The 25,224-nt window shown below is 42.2% G+C and overlaps 1 protein-coding gene across 5 annotated transcripts; it reads right to left on the bottom strand.

Annotated features, from left to right (window-relative positions):
* Positions 1-73: 73 nt before the first annotated feature.
* Positions 74-24,991, bottom strand: cpne1 (copine I). 5 transcript variants are annotated; one of them, XM_018686405.2, is made up of 16 exons: positions 24,848-24,991; positions 9,788-9,916; positions 9,513-9,692; positions 7,647-7,721; positions 7,391-7,462; positions 6,984-7,067; positions 6,595-6,684; positions 6,390-6,488; positions 6,221-6,307; positions 5,928-5,987; positions 5,545-5,678; positions 5,354-5,408; positions 5,144-5,198; positions 4,828-4,961; positions 4,510-4,746; positions 74-3,674 (listed from the first exon to the last, which is right to left on the bottom strand). In XM_018686405.2, exons 2-16 carry the CDS (start codon positions 9,914-9,916, stop codon positions 3,558-3,560), a joined length of 1,608 nt encoding a protein of 535 aa, XP_018541921.1. In that variant the 5' UTR covers positions 24,848-24,991; the 3' UTR covers positions 74-3,557. The 5 variants fall into 5 exon arrangements, with proteins under 5 accessions (XP_018541921.1, XP_018541920.1, XP_018541922.1 ...); XM_018686404.2 differs by lacking the exon at positions 24,848-24,991 and adding an exon at positions 11,002-11,290; XM_018686406.2 differs by lacking the exon at positions 24,848-24,991 and adding an exon at positions 11,075-11,290.
* Between the last annotated feature and the right edge of the window lie 233 nt (positions 24,992-25,224).

The following is a 25,224-nucleotide window of genomic DNA, read 5'->3' as shown; positions in this document are numbered from 1 at the left end:
AAAATAAAAATGAAGGTTAAAATAATTTGTTAACAGCTGCAGCTCTCTCCACTGTAACACAATGAAGAAACAATTATTTTTCCCAAAGTTGTTTTATTGTTGTATTCTAACAGTTGGCATCATACAAACGCGATGTTACTGATCATACTGGTTTAGTTATACTGGTTAGTTAGTAGTAGCTAGCTGTTAGCGGATGGAGCTGGTAGTCACACAACATGTGGATCAACCAGTTTAACAAACGGTTAAGTGGAGAAGAGTAAACAGATGTGAAACAGAATAAAAACTGATCACAGTGAGCAGCACTGTGGAGCAAAGCATTATGGGAGGTGTGATGGCAGATGCAATTTTATCAGCATGTTTGGCTGAATTCAGATCACATCCCATCATGCAGTTTCTGATATCACTCACTTCAGGTTTAAAATGAAACCTGCACGTTGTTTGGCTGAGATGTTAAACGTGAAGCTGCTTTACACTTTAAACCATGTGTGAAAACAGAATTTCCCTTCGACTAGAACACGGATATAAAACAAGTTTTCGGCGACGAAGGAGAAGAAAAAAACAATAAATCATGGCAGCCTGACAGGGACAAACTTCCTCCTACAGAATCTGCTGCTTTTTGGTTCGAAAATAACACAAATACATACAACAAACAAAAGTCTGAACTTAAGGTCCTCTTACTTAGATTTTTCAAGTGCATTCATGTGCGTCATCCCACTGTCGTCATCGGCAGATTCATCCACTGATTTTTATTTATTTGATTTACTGTTTCAAAATGAATGTTCACGCTCAGCTAGAGTTCTGTGGCACTGAGCAAACTTTAGAAAGTAGTTCGCAGGGTTTTTTCAGCAGATAAATTGATGAGAATTTTGAAATTCAAGTTATTGTTATGTTTTAACAAAATGCTATACGTCTGTAATTCTTTCCAGTAGGTAGAGAAGTTGAATAGGTTACCTGAGACCCACACAAGTAATCATGTGTTAGATCTGAGGGGTCATGAGATGATCAATAGGAAAAACTATGATTATCATTTTCAGACTATTCTATAATCTTTGCTTCTTTTGTAAATTACTGGGTATTTTTATCTTTCTGTGCCTTTAATATTTATCAAAATAAAGTAATGAAGCAGCAGACACTGTCTGTATCAGAGACAGGAGGCAACAAACATACTAAAAAGAAAATTATCTTACATGGCTTTCAACCACATCTCACAGTCTTTCAGCTGGTGACGCTCCATTAACAAATGAAGACCATGAGATGTGGTTTTAAGCGACAAAAACTTGAGCTTTGATTATTTCATTACACACACTGTCCCTAAATCTCTGAGCTACAAATAATGCAGTGCAGTACAGATATCTGATTTCAATAAAATGGACCCTGAAAAAAACTCTTAATGTTCCCAAATGTTTAACAAAAAGGAGAAAAAATGAAACCTCTAATAAAACATTTATTTCTTACTCTGGCTGAAACATTTCCTATTAGTTCTGCCATTTTAACATCCATAGCACAAGTGGTGATTTTAAGTGGCTACAGGGTGAGTCAATATTAATTCTAAGTTGGTCATCCCTGCAGCTTAGGGGGTTAAAGGTCAACCAGGAAGTGCAACATTCAAGTCTAAACTTTCTCTCCTTTCTCTCCCGTCATTTCTCCACTGTCTGTAATAAAGGCACAAAAACAACAAATTATCTAAGTGTTTTAAAATGGTTGGAGATAAAGTGTTGCAACACGTTAACAACATTAACTGTGGCTCTGCTGCAGTAAACACGGGTTTTGAGTTGTTTTAACACTGTGTGTGTGTGTGTAAAAGTGTAAGTGTGTGTAAGTGTGTGTGTGTTCAGGTCATGCCAGTATCCCCGGCTGGCAGAGTCATGTCAATCAGAGGATAATCTTTGGTGCAAAAAGAGAGGACATGTTCAAGCAGACTCTCAGTGTGATGCTCACATTGTGCACCGAGTGCCTGGTGAATCGTAGTGAAACGATGTGCAAAAAAAACACATGGAAGCAGAGGGGAATCGAAAACTAACAGGAGGGAGGAAGGAGGGGAAAAGCGTGAAGAAGTGTTTTTTCCTCCTAAAGTTTAGTTGAAAATGGAGTTTTAAAAAATAGGCTGGTGTATTCTGCATAATTTCTGATTGGTTGGTTTGTAAATGTGGATCATAGCAGCAGTCATGCTGAAAGTATCTGACCCCAAGTTTCTCACATTGTCTGAATTTAGGTTTTGGTTGCCAAAGCCATCAATCAGCTGCTGGTGGACGAGTCTGACAGTGAGATCTAGGATTGACGACTTAAGATTTTTCCATGTTTCTGTCACAATTTTCAACTTTTGTCTCAGACTCATGCAGTATAAAGGGGAGTTGCTCTGACACACATCTCTACTTTTAAAGACTCATCCTCTGTAGACTCTCTTTTAATGATTCTTTTTCATTTCTATCTTGTCTTGTCTTTTTTATGCATTTTAACATACTGACATCAATCAACTGCACTGCTACCTGAAGCCCAAATTAAACCTCTGCATCTGCACTGCAGTAAAGTTCTGCATGAAGTTAGTTTTGACACTCAGTATTACTTTACTACAGTCATGCAGAGGTTGATGGCCGATGGTAGACACACAGACTTCAGCACTGGGAGCACAGAGGGAGGCATCAACAAACCCCTGAGAGTCGTGACAGAACAGTCCAGGAATAATGAGGCTGAAGCAGCTGAGCAGTGACACACATGCTCCACTAAAGTCTACAGCAAGGCTACAGTAGAGTTTATACAAGGCATCGTAGTGAAGCTAGGTTAAAGTATACAGTATCATTCATAAAACTGTTTTCCAGCATTTCGTGCAACAGCAAAGTGCAAAGTATTGCTACCTGATTAATAAAGCTAAATCAGAGCCACACACACACACACACACACACACACACACACACACACACACACATACACACACAGAGAGAGAGAGCTGGTCCAGGGTGCATAGTGTCACCATGGCAACGAATGATTAGGTGAGGTAACTGTGGCTGCAGTTCCTCTAACGTCCACTAGATGCTGCTGTGCTAAAACTCACTGAAGTGAATGGGAAAAGTTCAGCTCTCAGCAGATCAGTGGCCCTTTACTGTTACTATGGCAACATGGAAACAATATGGATGAATTTTTTTGTGTCTGTCTGTGTGTGTGCGGCTCTGTGATTTTTTTTTTTAGACACGTTAGTAAACACGTGATCTGCATAGTTAGCGTAGAAGCAGCAGAGCAATCAATATCAATCTATCATCTAAACTACATGATTATCATCAGAGAAAACAGCGTGGTTTTAAAAGTGATTTAAAAAGGAAACTGGGGAGGGTTGCCCCTGGCATCCTGATTGGCTGACAGCTGAATGCTGCCTTGTGATTGGCTGAGATTGCCAGCAACACATTAGGTTGGTCCCGGAAAAGTGGTCGACTTTGTGAGTGGAGGGGGGCAGAGTAGAGGTGGTGGTCTGAGCCTGGAATGAAGGGTTGGCATTCAGCTTTGTGGGGGACTTTGGGGGACTTTGGGGGGGGGGGGGGGGGGTAGGATTTAGGTCATGTGGGGGTTTAGGATTTGGGCGCAGCTTTAGGTGTGGGTGGTTCGAAGCCTCTCATTTTGAAATAAGAGACGAGCTGGTTGGGAACCTCAGCGAGAACCGACTGAGCCAGAGCCGCCACAGGAGCCTGAGGAGAGAGAGATGATGTTAGTGTCAATTTAGTGACCTAAAGGAAATATGTTTCTTTTTTAATAACAAAATCCACAGTCCGAAATCAGAGTAAAATATATTCCAAGGTTCATCTAAAGTTAATATGAGACTTTGAGATAGTCACATGAAGTCAATATATATGTCGAAGTTACAGTGTTTTTAGTGTAAAATTCCCTTCATGTTCACTGTTGAGCTGCAGTGGAAGGACAGTAACAAAATGATGAAAATGTTGCACTAAAAAGATGAAGCTTCTTATAAGTTTTGGATAAATACAATAAATAAATAAATTAAAATACATCTTTGCACAGATAATTTTTTCCCATCACACTGGATCCATATTAGAACGAGATCTTTAACAGGAGGAATGATTAAAACAAGCAACACAAGTTGAATGTTGTTTCAAGACAGAATTGAAAAACTGTGCCCCTAACCCGATCCTCAGGACCTCCTTTAACTCCACGCTCCAAGACCTTCTACTGTGGTGGAAAGCATCACGGGTGCATCACTAACTGGTCTAAAAACTGCTCTGCAAAGAGGTGTTGATAATCTCTAATCTTTAAATCTATACTCCCCACTCTGCAAGATGTATACACCAGAGGATGCAGATCCAGCATCCTCACCACTCCAGCTCCTACTATCTGGAAAACACTTCTGTAGCCAGTCCAACACAGACAGACTGACAGGGGAAACTTTCCAAGAGGAAACAACCATCAAACACTCAGCAGATCAAACATTTCTTGTTTTTAATCTGTCATCTGTCTAATTTGTCTAATCTCTTCATATTCCTCAAATGACTATTACTGATGCCTTACATCTTTGAACTGTCTGTACGGGACAAACTGGACGATGTCTCTGGCGACGGCCTCCCCGACTGTTGACCTCAGCACACCGTTGTCTCCGTCCAGAAGCTCCATGGCCTTAAAGTCCGCTGGCCCCACCCCAACAATGATGATGGACAGGGGCAGCCGCGACGCCCGGACAATGGCGTCCCGGGTCTGGTCGAAGTCGGTGATCTCACCATCAGTGAGGATGAGGAGGACAAAGTATTGCTGCGGAGACACACAGGCATGAGTCAAAGTCTGTGCGAGTGTTTCTGGTTAATTTCTGTGTGTTTTAGTGCGTGTCCTCACAGAGGCACTGTTGGCCTGCGCAGCGCCGGTGGCGATGGAGGCGACATGGTTAATGATAGGAGAAAAGTTTGTGGGTCCAGACAGTCTGAGCTGAGGCAAAACCATCCTGTAGGCCTCAACGATCCCCTGAATACCTGAGACACACAGAGGGGAGGCAGAAACAGATGAAAATATTTAGATCTGTTGAGCAGCTGAAGATCACCGTTTATTATTGGGTATTAAAAACCTAGTATTTTCTAAAAAATCCTTAGTGCCATATAATGTCATAAATAAGAAAAGCAGAAGCAGTACTTTGGCTTCAGAACTTGAATGGTACCTTGGCAGTAGGGGTTAGTGGGGTTGAAGTTGAGGGCGAATTCATGGTGTGCAGCCTGCAAAAACAAACAACACAGTTCAATAAAACTGATTGGCTCTTCAGGAGATTTTCTAAAGGTTATTTAGTTCAACCAAATAATCAAACTCACACTTGAGACACTAATAAAACCTGTAGAAAGAAATGTTGTGATTGGTTGGGTAAAGAGCTGACCTGGTAGTCTGGAGGGAGTTTGGCTCCAAAACCGAAAGCTGGGAAAAGTTTATCACTGAAACAGGAAACACAAAACAACCAGTTAGATCATTATAAGAATATATAAGAATTAAGACCACAGGGTTTAAGAAACAGGATGTGATGTTTAAGATGTGCAGTTTAGGGTTTAACATGTGTGAGTGTGTACTAACGTGTCGTAGTCCTGGACCACCTGACCCACAGACCACAGAGCAGACAGGTACTGGTTCAGCCCGTCTGGACTCATGTAGTGGAGAGAGTTGGGCGAGCGAGGATCACCGTTAGAGCCAGTGAAGTCGATCCCCACCTACAGTGTTCACACAACATTCATTCATTCATCAGTCCTCACTACAAACATTCATTCATTCATTATTCAAATAAATCAGTGATAAATACATTTAATTAACCAGTTTATAATCCCAAAATCAATCCTTTCTTTATCTAAACACACACAAAATATTGCAAACTCTATAAGTATTTGCATCGTGTATACTTGAATCTGATTTGTGGTTTAAAATAAAGCATTTAAAATGTGTGTTTGTTGATGTTGACGTACAGTGAAGTTGATCTGGCAGCCTCCCATCACATAGTCCAGGAAGGTGTACTGAGTCGCCAGCTGCAAACACACACACACAAACACAGAGGCATTTGTGTGTTAAACAACTCACAATTCATGACGTTACACATATAAGACATTAGAAAAAAAAAACACACTTAACTAAAATTTAAGCATCTGTTCTGTTCTGTTGATCGAGGATTTAAGAGACCAAACCCTGAAACCATTTCTGATCTTTACAGTTTACAATGCAGCAACTCCCAGCAGGGAACTCTGGGTAATGTAGTCCCTACCTTGCAATTCTTCACAGAGACGACCCCAGAGTTCTTGTAGCTCTTCTTCTTCTTCTGTTTCTCAGGGTGGATGCAGTCAAACTGCACCTGGAGAACAGCACATCACAGTTTATTGACCTGCAAACACCTGACTGAGAGACGTCGGACATTTTATTTTCAGCGAGCTCACCGGTGAACCGTGTGCAGCTTTCTGCAGCTCCGAGACTTTAGTGGTGAAGGATCCAATTAGATCGTGAGATCCATCACTGTCATGATCAGAGCAATCCACCTGTAAGAGGAGGAGGAGATTTAATGCTGAAGATTTGATTTGGTTGTTACGACCTGAGGTGGATTCTGATTGGTTGTTCTGAATAGAGGATTCTGATTGGTGGAACCTTTAGCGGTCTCTCGAGGTCGCTGCTGCAGAACGTCTGCAAGGGAACACAGAACTTCTTCCAGCAGGGATTCAGATTGTTCTTCACCACCTACAAACACACACACACCAATCATCATCTTCATCACAAAGACATCATCCTGTGTGTGTGTACCATCTCGTACGTCCATCAACAAGATATTTTTGAACTGCAATAAAATGTTATACTTGTTCTGTGGTCTGACAACAAAGATAGAAAAATATGTAAATGAGAAGGTGAGTAGATAAAGTAGATAAATTCTGCCACAGAATTTGTGCCAAGAGCTTCTGAAACCATTGTGTTTATGTAAATCAGTAGATTAACACTCTAGTTAAGAGGTGTAAGAAGTGTGTGTGTGTGTGTGTGTGTACCTCTGTTCTGTGGACCAGCTGCCACTTTCCATCGTCTCCTTGTTTGAAAATCTCTAGGAATGGATCAGACTTGCCAAACGTATCCTGAACAGACAAAAGACAACATGCTGCCATCTCATTCAAACAGGTAACAGGTGAGTAAGTGTAGGGGGATGAAACGTACAGTCACACCAGTCTTCTACTGAATGAAATCTTCCTGCACTCATCTCCAAAAAAAAAAAAAAAATCACAACCTGCCCAGTTTACTGTCTGACAGTATAATGTTCTGTTAAACATAGTGATGAAACACACACGACTTTTAAACATTTACATGGACGAGTGAAGTGATAAACCTGTGGAGGTGGAGAGGAGGAAGGTAAGCAGGAAGAATATAAAGATAAGATGGTATAGAGGAGGAACAGAGTTACCTTCTTGTCAAGGTTTTTAGCCTCCAGCTCCAACTCAATGGCTCTGTTGTCCTTTATCTCCTCTGCTGTGACCTACACACACACACACACACACACACACACACACACACACACACAATCTTGTATATTGTTTTGATCGACCACAGACAAAGTATGATTTCTATGTTAATAAAAGTAACTTGGTGATTAAATAAAAAATAAATAATTACAGCTTCTATTTTAATTTCTCACACACACACACACACACTGTACATACAGTGATGGTTCCTTTCCCCGCAGGTTTGCCTTTCTTCAGCTCCAGAGGTCTGGTCACAGTTTTACTGGAAACTATCTGAAACACACACAGAGGAGGTTTTTCTTCAGCCGTATCCATGACAACGGTCTCCCATCCTGCATCAGGACTGTAGCTACAGTGGCAACAGTGCTTTGGGATAAAAGTGCAACATAAATGGAGACCATTTAATACAGAGACAGTGTTGTGATTACATGTTTGTCGAGCAGGGGGCAGTGTGGACTTTAGAACACAATGACATTTCTGAGTTTTAGTAACAACTCTCCTCTGATGAAACCCTGCAACAAAAGTGTGTGGCTCTTACAGTTACTGTGATAAAACACGAACACCTTCACATAACTTTTTTCAAAAGCAGTCCATCCAGTCAATGAGCTGAGAGCAGAAACACTGCACTGAAAATCACACAAGAAACACTGAAAACCAGTTTTCTACGAATTGTAGAAAAGAAATGATTTGTAGAGAGAAAATCTGCTGAACTATCTGATCACTGATTCAATCCTCTTGAATTGGACAATTGTCTGCTTTTCTTGGTCATGTACGATCTTTGGGTTTTGGGCTGCTAGTGATATAAAGCAAATAATGTGAAGATGTCACTTTTGACTCTTTTAAACATTTTTTGACACTTTAAAAACAAAACAATGAGAAAATCGAAGGCTGACAAAAAAATTCAATGTCATGATCTGACCTGTTAATGAAATCTAACAGATAAAACTTATTATAAAACTAATTATTCTACTTGACAGGCTGACAAAGTTTCACCTGTTTATAAAACAAATGAACTTAAGTTTTCTGTGATCTGCCCAAGTCTGTGTTGTTTCATTATACTGACATATGTTGCAAGAGAAAAAATGAAAAAGGCTAAAGACTGACTGAATCAAAGTTAAGACAGATGACTGTGAGGACAGATTTCTACTCACTAGAAATTTAATGTCAAAAATGGCTGCCACCTGTGCAAGAACTTTCACTTCCACATAAAATGAGGAAAACCTTCTTCACATCAGCTTCACTAACAGTAGCATGTTAGAAATTTAACAACAAAAGCATCAGCACAGCTTGTAAAACTGAACCAGAATCAGTGGAATAAAATGATGCTTGTGAGACTGGTATGAGTTTGTGGGTTATGATGCCTTTAAAGCGTGCAGCAACAATGACTGTGCAAGTTTACTGCATGTCTCAATGTGCAAGATGTGTTCGATAAAATCATAGTTTCATATAACCAGATCCATTATCGTTCTGCTGGATGTACAGGAAAAAAAACACTCTGGCTTGTTTGTATTTATTCAAACTAATCACAACTGTCTTGGACGGTGCTGAGCCCTGGATGCAGCAATGATGCCGCTGCAAAATAGTGGTGAGGGGGAACTTGTTTTGGGAAGCGATCAGTGTCATTAAAATGTCTGAAAACGCCACCAAAAAAAACAGTAAAAGATGTATGTACACCATCCAAATCTTCTTCTTAAGTGGCTTTTAGCAAAGGGGATTTTGAAAACAGCAACAGGCAGGAAGTGGGAGGGAGGAGAAAGCTGCCACTGTCAGCCAGTGGCAGACTTATAACCACAGCATGCATCCGATGACTCAGACTAATAAAATCTTGGTCTTAATCTGTGTCAGAATTTACAATATAAGCCTGAAGCATTGCATGCAATGCCTGTCTGGTGAATCATAGCAGTACGATACAAAATATTTCTCCTTTCAGCTGGTTTGTGTTTGTATGCATGTTTTTTCTTTTTCTTTTTTTTAAACTTGATTCAAAAATGCCACAAAATGCAAAACTGGTTTGTAGCCACTGGACTGTAGCAGCACTGTGAGGAATCTGGATTTGGTGCATACCTGTCCCAGTGTTAGCTCCACCCCTCCCAGGTAGTCATCATCACCAAGATCAGAGGTGGAGTTGTCGATGTCGTAGACCCCCAGCTTCAGATTCTGAACTGTCTCAAAGTGATAATCCAGTCTGAGACGCTGACTGAAGGACGGACTGGAGGTGTTCTTCAGACGCTCAGTGCGACCCAGCTGAAACACAGACACACAGAGAAAGGGGGACGTTTTGTTTGTTTGTTAAAGGTAACATTAAGACCCATGTATCCTGTAGTGTGACGCCATGTCACCTCAGTCCAGCTGTCTCCTCCTGTTTTCTGCAGCAGTACACACAGAGGATCAGACTTGGATCCGACATCTTTATCCAGCAGGTCAGTGCAGGAGACGCTCAGCTCCACCTTCGAGACACAGTCCGCCATCTGAGGGGGGACAGAGAGAGACCTTCGGATCAGGACTCAGGAGAGTAACTGAGATCAGCGATAAACTGCTCTTTAATTTTCCGTCATCTTGTCACTTAGTCAACTAATCGTTGCAGCTTTAATAACCAAGAACTACAGCTACAGACCTGCTCAACACTGAATCCAACAAAACCTCTCTGAGTCTGCACTTAAACAATTCATGTCACAGCTACTTCACCTGTGCACCACAGTAATAAAATCACAAAGAGGCTTTAAAGGAAATACTGACCGGAACTCTGCTGATAGGTTACTTCCACTATGGTCTATTTATATTTTACACTGAATTTACTTCACATTATGTTGCATCACACACACTCTGTGATAACACTGTATGACTGCACAAAATTTATCTTCTTCACATGCAAAGGAGGCTGTAGATCCTCCAACGGACACTGAGAAAACAGACTGAAACAAGGCTGCTGCCTCAGAGCATCTTCTCTTTACAGCAGCTATAAACCAGGGCTGGGCTCTCTGGTGAACAAACCCTTGTATGGAGACATGATGGGGCCAATGAGCTTTAGGATTACGTTTAAAAAGGTTAAGTTAGACCAAAATCTGTAATGGAAAAGACTGAAATGAGATATTTCTGGAAAGTTCTGATTGATAAATGGCTTTGAATCAGCAATTAATTAATAATTCAACCCTCCACAGATTAAGAGACAGACTCTGGGGTGGCTGTAGCACAAGATGTTGGTGGTTCAATTCCAAACACCTCCTGCGTGTCCTTGAGCAAGAAACTGAAAGCCACTCCTAATCTTCAGCAACCAATAACTATTTCCAATACAAACACAGTACGCCTGACTGTTTAGGACCAAATGAATGACTTTCCCACACCTGAAGAGTTGCTGAATTTGCAAGATTGAATGAATTTGAATGAAGTAAGCAGCACCTGAAGGCATCACCAGCATGAGACAAACTGAAGCTGTAAAACCAGTCAGCCACTTCAACTAGCAGTTGACCAAACACACACCAGTGCTCTCTCTCTCTTTCAAACACACACACACACACTCACAGAGGGTTGTGCAAATATAAACTTTGTAAATCACCTTATCAGAGCCGTTGTGTTTAATCTCCTTTAAACCACAGGATCAAACACCAAGGCGGAGGGTAACTACTCACTCAGTCGCGAACAGGAAACGAAACCTTTTCAGTCCGAGCAAACACACCTGCGAGTGCACTAATCTTTAACTAACCGCTCTGATAGACTTTACAGAAAACTTAACCACGGCTGGAATTTATGGATTAACGATAACTGAGGCAGAAAACGGCCGTTTGTCTCCGTCCTAGCAGCTTCAGTTAACAGGGAGCGGCACACACACACACCAGCTGCACTCTGATTGGACAGGCAGTTGCATGACCGCGTCCTGATTGGACTAGATGACTGTCAGTCACGCCCTCTGACTCAGAGTGACTGGCTGACGTTTCTAACCTTTCAAAGCTAGCAGCAATAAAACTTCCGACTACACCCCTTCAGAATAAAAGCAGCATCACGACAAAATAACGCATGAGCACACATGAAGCAGCGTTCATGACAACAGGATTGGCTTTAATAAATCAGCTTGTAGCAGGTGCTTCGCTACTTTTAGAGTGTGAAATGGAAGTTTATAAAGTATAATACATACAATACATCACATAGCCGATAATCCATAATACACTAAATATAACACCAATAACACAAAGAGGAAAGCACAAAAACAGGAGAAGAAGAAACAAATCTTAAGGGAAGTAGGTTCAGACTGGTTGATTTTTTAATGATCCTTCCAGTCCTTCACTGTACTCTTGTAAAAGGAAGACTATTCTCTCCAGTCTAAAGGCCTGACAACAAGTGCAATGATATGATTTAACACAGCAGATGAGATCGTTTCAATCTTGTTGCTGAACACACTATTGGATATTTTGATTCACTTGTATTGATCTAGGAGTACTCTGACAATGTTCAATCTAGTCACTGCACCTGCTGGATGAATTACAGCCTATGTAAACCTTTATGTAAAGTTTAAGTAAGTTAAGCAGTAAATGGACCTTTAGTTAAGATTTATTCTAGAGAAACTACTGTTCTCAAGACCTTCACACTCACGTCAAGACAAGTTAAAAAGTAAAATCCTGTGATGTTGAAGAGCAGACACTCAAGTCGGAGCAGAACTGCAGCAGAACTGTGTCTGATGAACTGTACCGAGGCTCAAAAAAAAAAAAAAAAGTCTCAAAACGGTTAGAGCAGAGAAGACACAGAATAAACTCAACATGGCACGAGCCAACCTCCTCAGAGAGAACAATCCAGTTTAATTTTATTCATCCTTTGCAGCAGAGCCAGTGGAGTCAGAAAAAACTGCAGAGCATCACATCACAGATGAGAGACAAAACAGGAAAGACCAAAACACAGAAGAAAATACCTTTGTGAGAAAGAAAGAAGAGGCATAAAGCAATGTTGAACCCTGTAGAACACACACACAGAAACACTGAGCTCATGTCTTAGTCGTCCTTGGCATCATCATTGAATCATCCTCATCCTCTTAAGATCCACCTCCATGAAAAAAAACTGCTCTCATGCTCTGAAATTGTGCTGAACCTCTGTCAGTCTCCATTGTTACCATTAACTTTCTTAACTTTCTTCAGACCCACAGAACTTTACTGATTTGAGTAAGAGTAAGTCAGATTGAGTGGGATAAGACAGCTTTAACAACCTTAAGCAACTGATGGGGAAATATAAAGGGGGTTATTTGTATCATCTACAGGAGTCAACCTAGAGTAGTAATCTATCATAATATTCATAATATGGTCCTTCAATTCAATCTGAAATTTTGTTCCAAAATAAGCTTCAGATATATTTAGATATGCTTCAGAAATTGTAAATCTAAAAATATAAAGCCCATTTAAATATCAAATAAAATAGACTGAATTTATCAAAAAGTAAAAAAAAATATATTTCATCACTTTAATCATCAAATAATCTCATTCATCAAAACACCATCAGCTAAGATGAAAAGGAACAAACTGCTGAGCTACAGGTCTGATCCAACTGTTTTATAAAACTATCACCATTTAAAATTTGCTTGGAAATAGTCTGATAAATAAGAGCTTTAAAATGCACAGAGCTGTATCTCCACTGCACCTGCAATCGTGCATTTCCCTCGATGAACAATGCTGAAAAAAATGGCACCACCATCTACCAGCAGCCATCTATTGGCCACCATCTAGCTGATGATCTCTACCATCTATAGGCCACCAGCTGCTAGATTACAAGCCACCATCTACTGATTAAACACTACCATATACCATCTATATGCTGCCATTTACAGGCTAGCATTTACTGACTAATTGCTATGATCTACAGGTCACTATCCAGTCTCATGCCCCCATTTATAATCTGATGTCCAATGCTTAGCACACAAATGCTACCACCCTTAACCAACCACCATCTATGGTTTACAAGCCACCTTCTACAGTCTAAACACTACAATTTGAACATTTCCATGTCACCATTCACAGATTACCATCTACAATCTACCTACTATCATCTATCATTTACATGCTGCCATCTAACAATGACCATTTACTACCTATAGGCTACCATAGGCTAGCATCTACCATTTGCAAGCTCCTTTGCACCAATTAAATGCTACAATCTACAAGCCACTATTTAACATTATAAACAACCATCTACCAACTGTCATACATCATCTACAGACCACTATCTACCTTCCTCATGCTACCATTTACATGCCACCCTCTATCATCTAATGGCCACTATTAAACACTACAGGCAGCTTTGTCTCTATCAAACATCTCCACACTGCTATGTAGCATTTAGACCAATACTATCTGCACTCTGCTATCTACAGGCCACCACATCTGCTCTCTATGTTCTGACTACCATGTACCATCTACAGGCTACTATTAACCAACTAAGCACTACCATCTACAGACCATCATCCACCAATTAAAATACAAAATTTACTGGGCATTATCTATTTCCTACATGACATCTGCCATCTCAACATGATTGTAAATTTAGATATATTCCCTTCTAGGTGAATCTAGGATTGTTTATGATGATGATGGTCTACAGGCTATGACGTGTCATTTACTGGCCATTGTTCAGACACTATCTGTCATTTTTCTGTGGTCTACATGGAGCGTCTTTGTGTCCGTCACTCACCTTCAAGTCCTGCTTTCTGTATATATACTGATAAGTAGGAGGGGGGACCTCAGCAGGTGAATGGTGGACAGCTCAGTGTCAGTCTTTCAGCAATAATTTCACCTCTGTCCCACACACTCACTTTTCAGACTCGCATCCTTTGCAGAGGCCAGGATTTTCATTTATTCTACTTTTTGTTTCCCCCTTTCTCCACACACAAGGTCCACAACACAGTCATCTATAGCAACAATCATTTATCATTTCATCATCGTCTTAAAAGTGTTTCAATTCTTTTTATTATGGCCTCATACACATAAACATACAAGTCAACATTGCATGCCAACCAGTCGAGCACTGGTATCATTGTACCTGGATGGAGGTTAACCATTTCCTGAAAGCAGCAGATGGTTTCTCTTCAAACAAAACTGGGTCTAATGATCCTCTCTGCTAGTGAGACTCTACCCTACAAAATACTGCATGTGTGCACTAATCAGAAATGACTAAGGCTTCATCTTAAATCTGCACATCACAGAAACTGAAAACAGCTGAGGTGACTATTGTTGAAATCAAAATGTAATTATTTTTTCTTCATGATACCATTAGTGGTAGTTATTTTAAAGACAGACTGATAAAACTATCTGTGATTAAATGACATTGGTAACAGTTACATCCTGTACAGCCCACCTTCCTCCCTCTGTCCTCTCATTTTTGCCTTGTTCTCTTTGTTCTGAGGTAAAGGACCAGGAAAGACTTCATGATGAATTCCTACATCAAAAGAATTTAAGGGACAGAAATCTGTTATTCTTAGATCACAACATTTGTTTCCTTCTGACAACTCTTAAACTATGTCTACATAAACCTGACCGTTAAATCCATAGCTCAGGATAAGTGACTGAAAAAATACTTTCCTTAAAAAATTCATTTATTTGATCACTACTCAGCTCCCTAAAGGTTTAAATGAACTACCCTTACATTCACTTGAAGTGCTTTTGCTTTATTTAGTCCTTTTATTTCTACCACTGACTCACAGGATCTTTAGAACCTATTAGCAGCCTCAACCCTCAGGTGGAGCAGGAACTACCTGGAACGTCAGGATTCCTGAGGAGTATCAGCATTTCGAGAGTCTGTTTATCACATCAAATCATGCCAAGTTAATCCAATAAAAGTGTGCTAGCTTTGACTCCATGTTTGCCTGTCAGCAATTTCCTTCCCTGGTAGTATAACTGTTACCCTGTGTGCTAGCCGAGCTGTTAGCATCAACTTGGAGGTGGTTACTAATTCTGGAAGACAGGTAGGAAGGCAGGAAGTCTAATGGTTTGGTTTTAAGTCACTGTAGAAATGCATAAAAGCTTCAGTCCAGATCCTACAGACCAGACCACTGTTTGAGTCTGTTAAACCTTGGGCCTAGCTGCTACCAAACATGGTAGTTTTTTTTTTTTTTTTTTTTTAAATCAAACCTGTGGCTAAGTCTCGGATATAAAAGCAATGATTTGAGGCACAAAGGTTAATGTACCTGATAACATCAACATAAAGGTGATCTCTATTCTAAACCATCCCAGTGTTCAAGTATAACAAAATAAAAAGTTTCCATCATCAGACAGTGAAGAGCAGACAATCAGAGAGAGCTGATCGCAGGTGAGCAGTTGTGCATCAGGAATGTCCTTTTATTAGCCAAAGCAAAGGAGACTCCACATCATGTATGGTTATACGATCATACAAGTTTGTTCACACTGACAATAGAAACAAAATGAGCTTTAAGGTGGAAACATCCAAAACATTATCAAACATACATACAACAAAAAGCTACCAAACTAAAAACGCTAGACTCTCATCTCGCTCTACAGTCCAAACACCTAATGAGCATGTGCTGTGGAAAGGGGTAGTGGGGGGTAAGGGTAGAGAAGTTGGTAGTGGCATTGTTGAAACACAGCAACATCAAAAAAATGTGACAGAGGAAAAGGATTCAGCAGCCCAAAGTCATTATTTACAAAATAAAACACGAGTCAGCAATCTGTCCATCCCACATCCACAGAGCACTGCTGCGACACAGAAATGTATCATCATGTTACCTGTAGCAACAGTGTCTGCCTTTTACAATGGCAACAGAGCTTGATGTAAGGATAACTTTCACCATAGCAACGGAACATGTCAACATTTCACCATAGCAACAGAGCATGAACATTTGATCATAGCAACATAGCTTTATATCATAATTTTACCAAAGCAACATGTGAAGACTTTACCATAGCAACAGAGCATCAACATTTCACTGTGGAAGAAAAGCTTTTCATCTACAGCATGTTTTACCAGAGCAACAGGGCATGTAAAGATTTTATCATAGCAACAGAGCATAAACATTTTATCTTGGCAACATACTGTGACTTTTCATCATAATTTTACCATAGCAACAGAGCATGTAAAGACTTTACCATAGCAACAGAGCATGTCAATTTTAAACCACAGCAGCACAGCATATTTAAGCGCATACAGCAACAATGCCTCATTATATTCATCATGTTACCATAGCAACAAAACAGTTGTGCATGGTCAGTGTGTCAACTCTGGACATGATTTGACAAAAAGCTGCACTGTCATGAAAACAGGTTAAGAAAACACCAAAAACTGCCATCATCAACATCATCATCAACATCAACATCATCATCAATATCATCATCATCATCATCATTAGTTTGTGCTACTGGAGTCAGTGGAGGAGCTGCAGGAAAGAGCAAAGTCTGGATCAGTCTTCCTAGTGGACAGACTGCAAGGGGCAGGGCTTACCTGCCATTATTTACAGGGGGAGGAGCTTCAGTAATGAATGACAGGGCAAGGTGTAAACAGACACTTGAAGGTTGAGTTTTGAACCAGAATCAGGTTAGGTTTAAGTTGGCTTTCACGTGGACTGTTGATCCAGGTGGGTGTAACATCTTTTATTTACAGTTAGTCTGTTTCAGGGTAGCGTTTTAACCCAGGCTTATTTTGACCTTCCGGGCGCCAATAGGCCGGTCATTAAGGTCCATGACGGCGGCAGCAGCCTCCTCGTGGCTCTGGAAGGCCACCATGGCCTCACCAGTTGGCAGGCCTTTCTCACTGAATTGCAGGCAGACTGAGCCTGGCAGCACCTGGTAGCCGTAGAAGAAGTCCATGATTTCGTCCACGGTCACAGTGAACGGCATGTTCTGAAGTTTTACAATTGTCGGGCCGGCGGCACCACGTTGACTATTGGGATTGTTGGATGCTCCAGGGGCTGGCTGGTTACGAAGACCGTCAGCTCCTGGAGTGAACACCTGCTGTCCACCAGTAGCCCCACCCCCTGGACGTCCTTGGTTATTGTTAGCTCCTCCTGCCCGGTTCTGTCCTCCTCCACCTCCTTTTCTGTTGGCACTGTCAAAGGGCACCAAGCCTCTCAGCCCATCCTGACTAAATGGAGCTCCTCCCCCAGCACCAGGACGAAAGCCTGGTGGCTCCAGGATTGGAGCTCCAGGAAGACCAGCAACTAGTGGAGGAGCCACGCCCAGATTCACATCCCCCAGGCCCGCTGCCAGAGGAGGCAGAGGAGGAGGGCCCGCCAGTCCATTTCCTGGTGCTGAAAACGGAGTCATAAAAGGTGCACTATTGAGATTGCCCATTGTGTTTCTGAGAAAATTAAACTCCTCCCCACTAATCCCAGCAAATGGGTTGATCTGGGGCTGCTGTGGACTTGGCTGGGTTTGCTGGTGCTGATTCTGAATTTGGTTCTGCTGGTTCTGATTCTGGTTGCGTTGACCCCTCTTGTTCTGGGGAGGAGGATTCCTCTCAATTTCCTTCATTTGGTCAAAGGTCACCAGGTGGACAAAGGCATCACGGCCATTGAGTTTTTGACGATGCAGTCTCTCAGCTTTGCGAGCGTCTTCCTCAGTCCGCAGTTGGAAGATAGCTTGCCCTAAACCATTGCCATGGCTATCTGTCAGAACCTTCAGGGTGTCCTCGTAAAGCCCCACACCCTCCAAGAAGGCACGGACATCCTTCTTGGAGACGTTGTAAGGGATGTTGGTGATGTGGGCACAGTTCCTGGGAGTTTTCATACCATCCTGGTTCTTGCCATCACCCTGAGCTGCTTCACGTTTGCGGATGGTGTCAATCTTTTCAAGCATTCCCTTCCGGCTGATTGGGTGGACCTGGATGAATCGGGTGCCCATGTACTGCATATGAGCACCCAGAGCAGTCTTGTAGTCCTGTTCTGTTTTGAATTCAAGGAAGCCCTCTCCTGTGGCTCGCCCATTCGGCCCATAAGCAATGTAGATGGTGTCCTCCACAATAGCCAAATTCTTAAAGAACTCCTTAATCTGTTTCTTGTCAGCCTCATAGGGAAGACCCTTCAGGTAGACACAGAACTCCTGTCGATGGGGAGATCTTGACCTTCCTCGCTGATCCCTGCCTCCTGTCCCAGCGTTACCACGGCGGTGCTGCTGGTCCTGTGACTCATTGCTGTTATTCGATTTACTGCTATTGTGAGGAGCATGGCCTGTTGCGCCGTCATTGAGGCTGGCCCACTGCCGCTCAGAGGCTGGGGCGATCTCAATAAACCTTTGGCCCATCATACCCCCTCCCCGCTTCACAGCTTCAAAGCTGTCCTGTGGCGAGAAGAACTTGATAATAGCCCTGCCAGTTGGCCGACCCTGCCCATCTCTCAGCAGACGAACCCCGTCCACGCCCAGCCCCCGAAAAAACTCCCTGACTTCCATCTCTGAGCAGGAGAACGGGAGGTTCTGTAGAAGGACAAACAACTCATCGGGATTAACTGCTCCTGTGGCTGCAGCAGCAGCAGCCTTCATATGGGCCTGAAGGCCAAGAGAGGCCAGAGGGGAGAGAGGATTAAACAGCATGGGGTTGGGGGTTCCAAGAGGGAGGCCAGAGCCCAGTCCTGCTGGGGGAGGTAGGGAGGGGTTGAAGGGAGGCAGAGAGGACATGTGGGGGAGGTGGGACATAGGAGGCACTGGAGGTCCTTGAGACAAGGGAGAGACAGTGGGGACAGGAGGGAGGGAGGACACTGGAGGAGGAACTGGAATGGTGGGCAGCGTGGGCATAGGGGGCATGGAAGGCATGCTGGGAAGTGGAGGGATGGGTGGGGGGCCTGCATTGAGAGACGCCAGTGCTGTGGTGATTGTGGGTGCAGAGCTGTAGCTGTTGGGGAAGCAGGGCACCACACTGGCCAAGCTAGCTGCTGCCTTGTTGCTTGGTGGCTCCTGAGCTGAGCTTGCTGCCGTCACTGAGGCTGAGGTGTTACTGAAACCCTGGTTTCCATGGCTGCCACTTCTCCCCCCTGGTCCTGCCTGCACTGTGGGTATAGGGGCCGCACCAGCTTGTCGGTTAGCATTTCCTGCTGGAGGTGCAGCCGCTTCAACAGCACCTGCGCCAGCCTCAAACCTGCGGCGGCTGAGTTCAATCATGTTCTGCATCTCTGTCTTGCTGCTAAGCAACAGCGACACTTTGGAGCCCTTTATGGACCCGCCTGTACGCATCATCCCCAGCCGAGCGTCTTCGTCAGTGGCAAAGACGATGAAGGCCTCGCCATGCTCACCCCCCACGATGTGCACTCCCCCGTCAGGGATGGTGAGGCCAGAGAAGAAGTGTCTGATGTCCATGGTGCCGGCCACTATGGGCAGACCCTGCAGTCTGATGACTACCGCCATACTGACTGCTAAACAACAGCCCTACAACCTGGGGAGAAAGCAACACTACCGTCAGATGAAGAGCAGAGAGAGGGAGACCACTGGTTTCCAGATGTTTTCTCAGGAAACTTGGATGTGACTGAGATCGCAGGCCAATAAAAGCGTACCCAATGCTGCTTACATTTCAGTTTCTTCAGAATAACCAGACACCAATTTTTAAACTTTCTGCATCCACTTTTTGGTCCTAACATTTGGAAACCAGTGGTGTTTGGAAGGGGTTTGGGGGATGGGGGTGAAATTTTGGCAAAATTTGCATAAGACTGGTAAAACTGAAACAGCCATTTGCAACTGTGTGATAAACTTGTTCTTGCCCTTTCAAAATTATGAGATCATGCTGCAGACTTTCAGTAAGACCCAACAGAAGCAATCATAAGCATTAACACAGCTACAGTGTTCATTAATTTTTCAAGTGTTGTAAAAGAAATACACAATAAAGAATTAAGGAATGGCATTGATGAACACACAAATGGAATAAGCTACAATCTTAGAGAAAATACAAACAAGACAGACCTTGAAGAAGAGACAGTTTCCAGAGGAACAAAGCACTTCAGATCTCCAGACTGACAGAGCTGATGCTGCACTGATACATGGTACATTCTCTTCAACTGTCTCTGATGTTAGATATTACAAATTCTGAACAATTTGAACAGGGTACCACGTTTTACAGAGCAAAACGGTCTGAAACATTTGACATCTATGATATCACTCACTGTTAAGTCTGCAATCCTTTTTTCCAGCTATCTAACTATGCAGATTTCCTTTTTCTGAAGCAAGCATGCACCAGGGCCAGGTCACATTTTATAACTCCACCCTGTGAATTCTGATTGGTTTGAATACTGACAACTTACACACAGTTTTACCCAACAAGCGTTTTTTTTAGGTTTCTGCAATTTGATGTACCCTGGGGGTTTACCCTGTGTGTTTCAGTGAAAGTGCTCAGCCAAACACCAAGCTTACACAAGAAACTTTTTCATGCAACTCATTTTGTTGTACATTAAAGTCCACAGTATGCTTCAAATTAAGTGCTTGTTGGATCATCTAATATCATCTGAAACCCTATTTCCAAAATTGGAAAGGACCTTTTTTAGAACTTGAAAAAGACAAGGAAGTGTTGGACTTAAACATGCCATACAATTCAAGTAGTTTGAAGATTACAGAGGACTTCAGTCTCAACAGAGTTGCTCTATGTATAAGCCCATATATATATATATGTAACTGAAAAGTTGTGTGCAATATCCTTGTATCATATGGTGAAAACAGTAAAGGTTACTTTTAAAAAGTAACTTTTAGTGTATCTACCACGCAATAGCAAAGATAGTGCTTGGCTGAGTAAGAAATATTTCGTGCAACAGTAAACCTTTGTGAATCTCATGCAACTTGCAACTCACCAATGCAACTAAGCTGTGTGAATAGTTTCACTGTATACCAGACAGATGAGTTCTGTAGGACCCTGAAACCTGGTGAAAAAGTCAGAAAACAAACATTCCTGTTCAAGACATCTTGATGGAATTTAACTTAACAGAAGAGACTAACAATACGTTTTGGATTAGCTTCCAGTGACCGATGTGTTGGTGTTTTCAGCAGTTGGCAGGTTGTGCTTAATCAGTGTGAAGAACTGCTTCTTGATAAGACTTGTTAACCAAGTGTGTGAGATAGTCTTTCTACGATAAGGTCATCTTTAACAATAAGGTCATCTTTAACCTCAACACAATACAGGTCACAAACTTCAAAACTCAATAATGTCAACAACCACAAGAGACTTTAAAACTAGCGTCAGGAAATCAAATGTCAGGATCAGACTACTGCAGCTCTCCTTCCCAACAGCAGAGAGGAACACCTGTCCAAAACCAAAACTTGTCAAGATGGAAGGTGACAGTATACCAAATAGGCTCAAACTTTCCTCAGAACAAGCAATGTAGTAAATTGAAGACAAGACGTGCTACTCTACAGAGCTTCCACTAATCTCAAGAACCAACCAGCAACCACACGGCAACCAGACAGCAACACCCTGCAAACAACAAGCAACAATCCAGAACCTATCCGCCGACCAGGCAGCCAGCAACAACAAATAAGTGAGCAGGACCGATCCTGCTGCTTCTCAAATCCTCAAGCAGCACCAAATCAGCTGACAGCATTTCAGCAACTGGTTGTAGAACACCACCACACAAGCAACATGTCAACCAGCAAATCTGCAATACAGCGTTAACAAACATTCGCATCATGTCAAGAGGAGCAACAGCAGTAACTTGTCCACAAGAGCAAGAGGAGCAACATCATCCAACATTTTAACAAAAGCAATGTCAGGTACATGAAAGCCAGAGCAACATTAGCATCATGTCAACCAGAGCAATATTAGCATTATATCAACCAGAGCAACATTAGCATTACGTAAACCAGAGCAACATCAGCAACTGATTGCCAGCACGGCACCAAAGACAGAAGCTGATCAGAAGAGAAAGCAAACAGAAGAGAGGTGAAGAGAAACAGGTCAGCTAACACTGACAAAAACACATCCAACTGAGATATCCTCTGCTTCACATCATCATCATCATCATCATCATCATCATCTCTGGACCTTCAGATAACACCCTTTCTGTGATCTGACTAACTGTAATCCTGGACCACCAAACTACACATCACAAATTGACATTTCAGCCACTCTGCGGCTCATAAAATTGAAAAAGATGACAAAATACAAACTTTTACACCTTTCAACACGATGCCTGACAACATCAACATCACCAGTGAAAGCAGTGAACTGAGTGTTCATCCACTGCTTTTTTATGGATAATCAATCTGCACATCCACTCCTTTCTAGATTGTGTCAGCCTGCTTAAAGTCTGTAAGAAGCATCAACAGCAGCAACAGGATACAAGACAGCAGGAGAGGAAACGGCAACAGCCAATAATGTCAGAGAGACAACCAGAGTACCCAGAGGAAGTAAAAAAGTTTGACTGAAGCTGCAGTTTGCACAAGAATCACAATGGAGCTGATAGGAGACGAAAGGAACCTCTATCAAACAGCCAGAAAATCAGAAAGAAATCTAATGCAGCAAATCCAGAAATAAAGAGAAAAAGACTGCCTTGAGTTCTCAGTTTAAAGCTGGGATACATAACTGTGCACAGGTTGTCGTCAATCTCAAAACACAGCAAACGTGTAACACCATCCAAGGACTAAATAACTTACAGAAAAAGAACTGATTTTAGAACAAGTATGAGCCAACCTGGACCTCAAGTCTCAACAAACAGGATAAAGACAGAATCTGGAGTGGTGAAGTCTGGAGCACACAGCCTTTTGCTACACCTTATTAATAATTCAGTATTTTATGTTCTAATATATGACAAAATTCATGTCTCAAACTATTTACAGGTCTACAAGGTTGATTAAACTTGTGAGAAAGAGGGTTAATGCAAATATACATTTTCGTAATGCCCTTAGATTTTTTATTTTTTATTTTTTTTACAAGGACAACCAAGTAATATACTTGACAGGACATTTTATAGTTGCAAAATAAACCCTCTCTTCTCTCTAGGGGACAAACTACAAGATGATGACACCGTGGCTTTGGCATTTATATACTTATTGGTCAACATACAGTACTGTGCAGAAGTTGACAGCAAACCCAAACAAACAGCCAGAGTCATAAAGAACTGTCTGCAGAGACAAGCAGAACAAGGAGTCCTGCAGCAGATGATCTGGCCCCCATGGAGCCCTGATCTCAACATGATGGAGTCAATCTGGGATTACATGAAGAGACAGAAGACACTGAGAAAGACTAAATCCACAAAAGCGTAAAGTTTGCTTTTTCAAGGGCAAAAGGTGGTCACACCAAAGTAGTTTGTTTTTTATGCTTTTTCTGTTTCCTGCACTTTGTATGAAGTTCATTTACAATATCATTACTATCTTTTTAATGTCTAAACTTTTGCACAGTACTGTATATGCAGTCATCTGCCTAATGTCTGAGTTTTATTGCAACTACATAGATAGACAGATGTTCAACTGCAAAATAAAAATTACCATTACCTTTAAAACATCTGCTCCCTCTTGAAAGCACTTGCAGCTCTATCTGTACTAGTTCTGTTGTGATTTAATAAAACAATTAATTCATTACTTAATTCATTTGCATAAGAAAGACGTTTTTGGGGACTGGAAACAGCCCCTGTTACAGAGACCACAAGCATCCAGTTACGCCATAGAAGGTGTTCACAAGCTTTCTGTTTGCTTTACAACCTTCATCAGGAGCAGGCTCATAAACCTGGTGTGTACCTGCTGTTGTTTGATTATCACATCTGTCTGCTCACTGGTGATGGTTTTTAAGTAAAACACGAAGCTTGAGGAATCTGCCAACATGCCTCAATCCTTCCCTTGGAGTAACTTATTACTTACTCTTATTAACAACCATTACTTTTGCAGATCACGTCTGAAAAGGGCTGAGGTCTATAATCCAACACCGTGTGTAAACACAGGCTGTCAGAAACCCCAGACTGTCTCCATAACAACTGTCACTCATCTTTAACTAGTCTACCTGCTGATTTGATGTTGTGGGGGGGGGGGGGTGACGTCACGGCCCGTGGAAAATGAGACCTGAGCTACAGACAAACCTGTTAAGGTCAAACTCATACACCTTCGTCCCTCCCTATCGGTTCACACAGTGAAAAAACAACGAGAAAACGAGCTGACCCACGCTGAAAAACACTTTAAAACAGTGACAATGTGTCGGCTAGTTAGCTAGCTAACGACAGCGAGCAGCTTCAGACAACATACACCAAACCTGGCTGCGGTCATTACTTTAAACAAATGTCAGGCACGAAGCTTCGACAGTGAGACCCTATCACTCATAGCTAACTAGCTGAATGTAGCTAGTTTAGCATATCTTAGCTGACTGTATAGGCTAACGCTGCGTTAGCCACCTAGCTGGTTGTGCACCTCGCTTTGTGTGTGTCGGAGCGGAGCAGCGGGCAGGATGCGCGTTTTTAACGGCTCCCCTCGCGCTCGGCCCCGGTGTGAGTGCGTCACTGTGCGGACTTGCCGCTGCTGGATTCTTACCGAGAAATGTGTGAACAAACACACCGAGGTTTAGCTCATGAACGGGGGATCTTTTTCTTCTGTGCTCGTCTCTCTGTAGGCTGCTATTGCACGAAATGTCGGCGCAAATACCGCGATAACAGACGTGATGACGCGAGAGGATGCAGCTAGCGTTTCCCTGACGTCAGAGCAGTAACGCACAACGCCCCCCTCCAGCTGAACTGACATTTTACTTAACACTACTGGTTACATAAAGCTTAAATAAACATAAGCTTTAAAAATAAACCAACCAAGCAAACTGGGCAACCCCGAGTGGCTCATAAAGCCAAAGACCCACCCATCTACGCTGTTTTTGGCAATTTGGCAACTTCATAAAATACTTCTACTATGGTAAAAAT

Source organism: Lates calcarifer, linkage group LG12 (genome assembly GCF_001640805.2).
Source record: "Lates calcarifer isolate ASB-BC8 linkage group LG12, TLL_Latcal_v3, whole genome shotgun sequence".
Classification (NCBI taxonomy): domain Eukaryota; kingdom Metazoa; phylum Chordata; class Actinopteri; family Centropomidae; genus Lates; species Lates calcarifer.
This window is presented reverse-complemented; position numbering and strand designations above follow the sequence as displayed.

Coding starts and splice junctions, on each gene's coding strand:
- cpne1 (XM_018686403.2), bottom strand. CDS start 19,762: ATGGCGGTAGTCATCAGACTGCAGGGTCTGCCCATAGTGGCCGGCACC.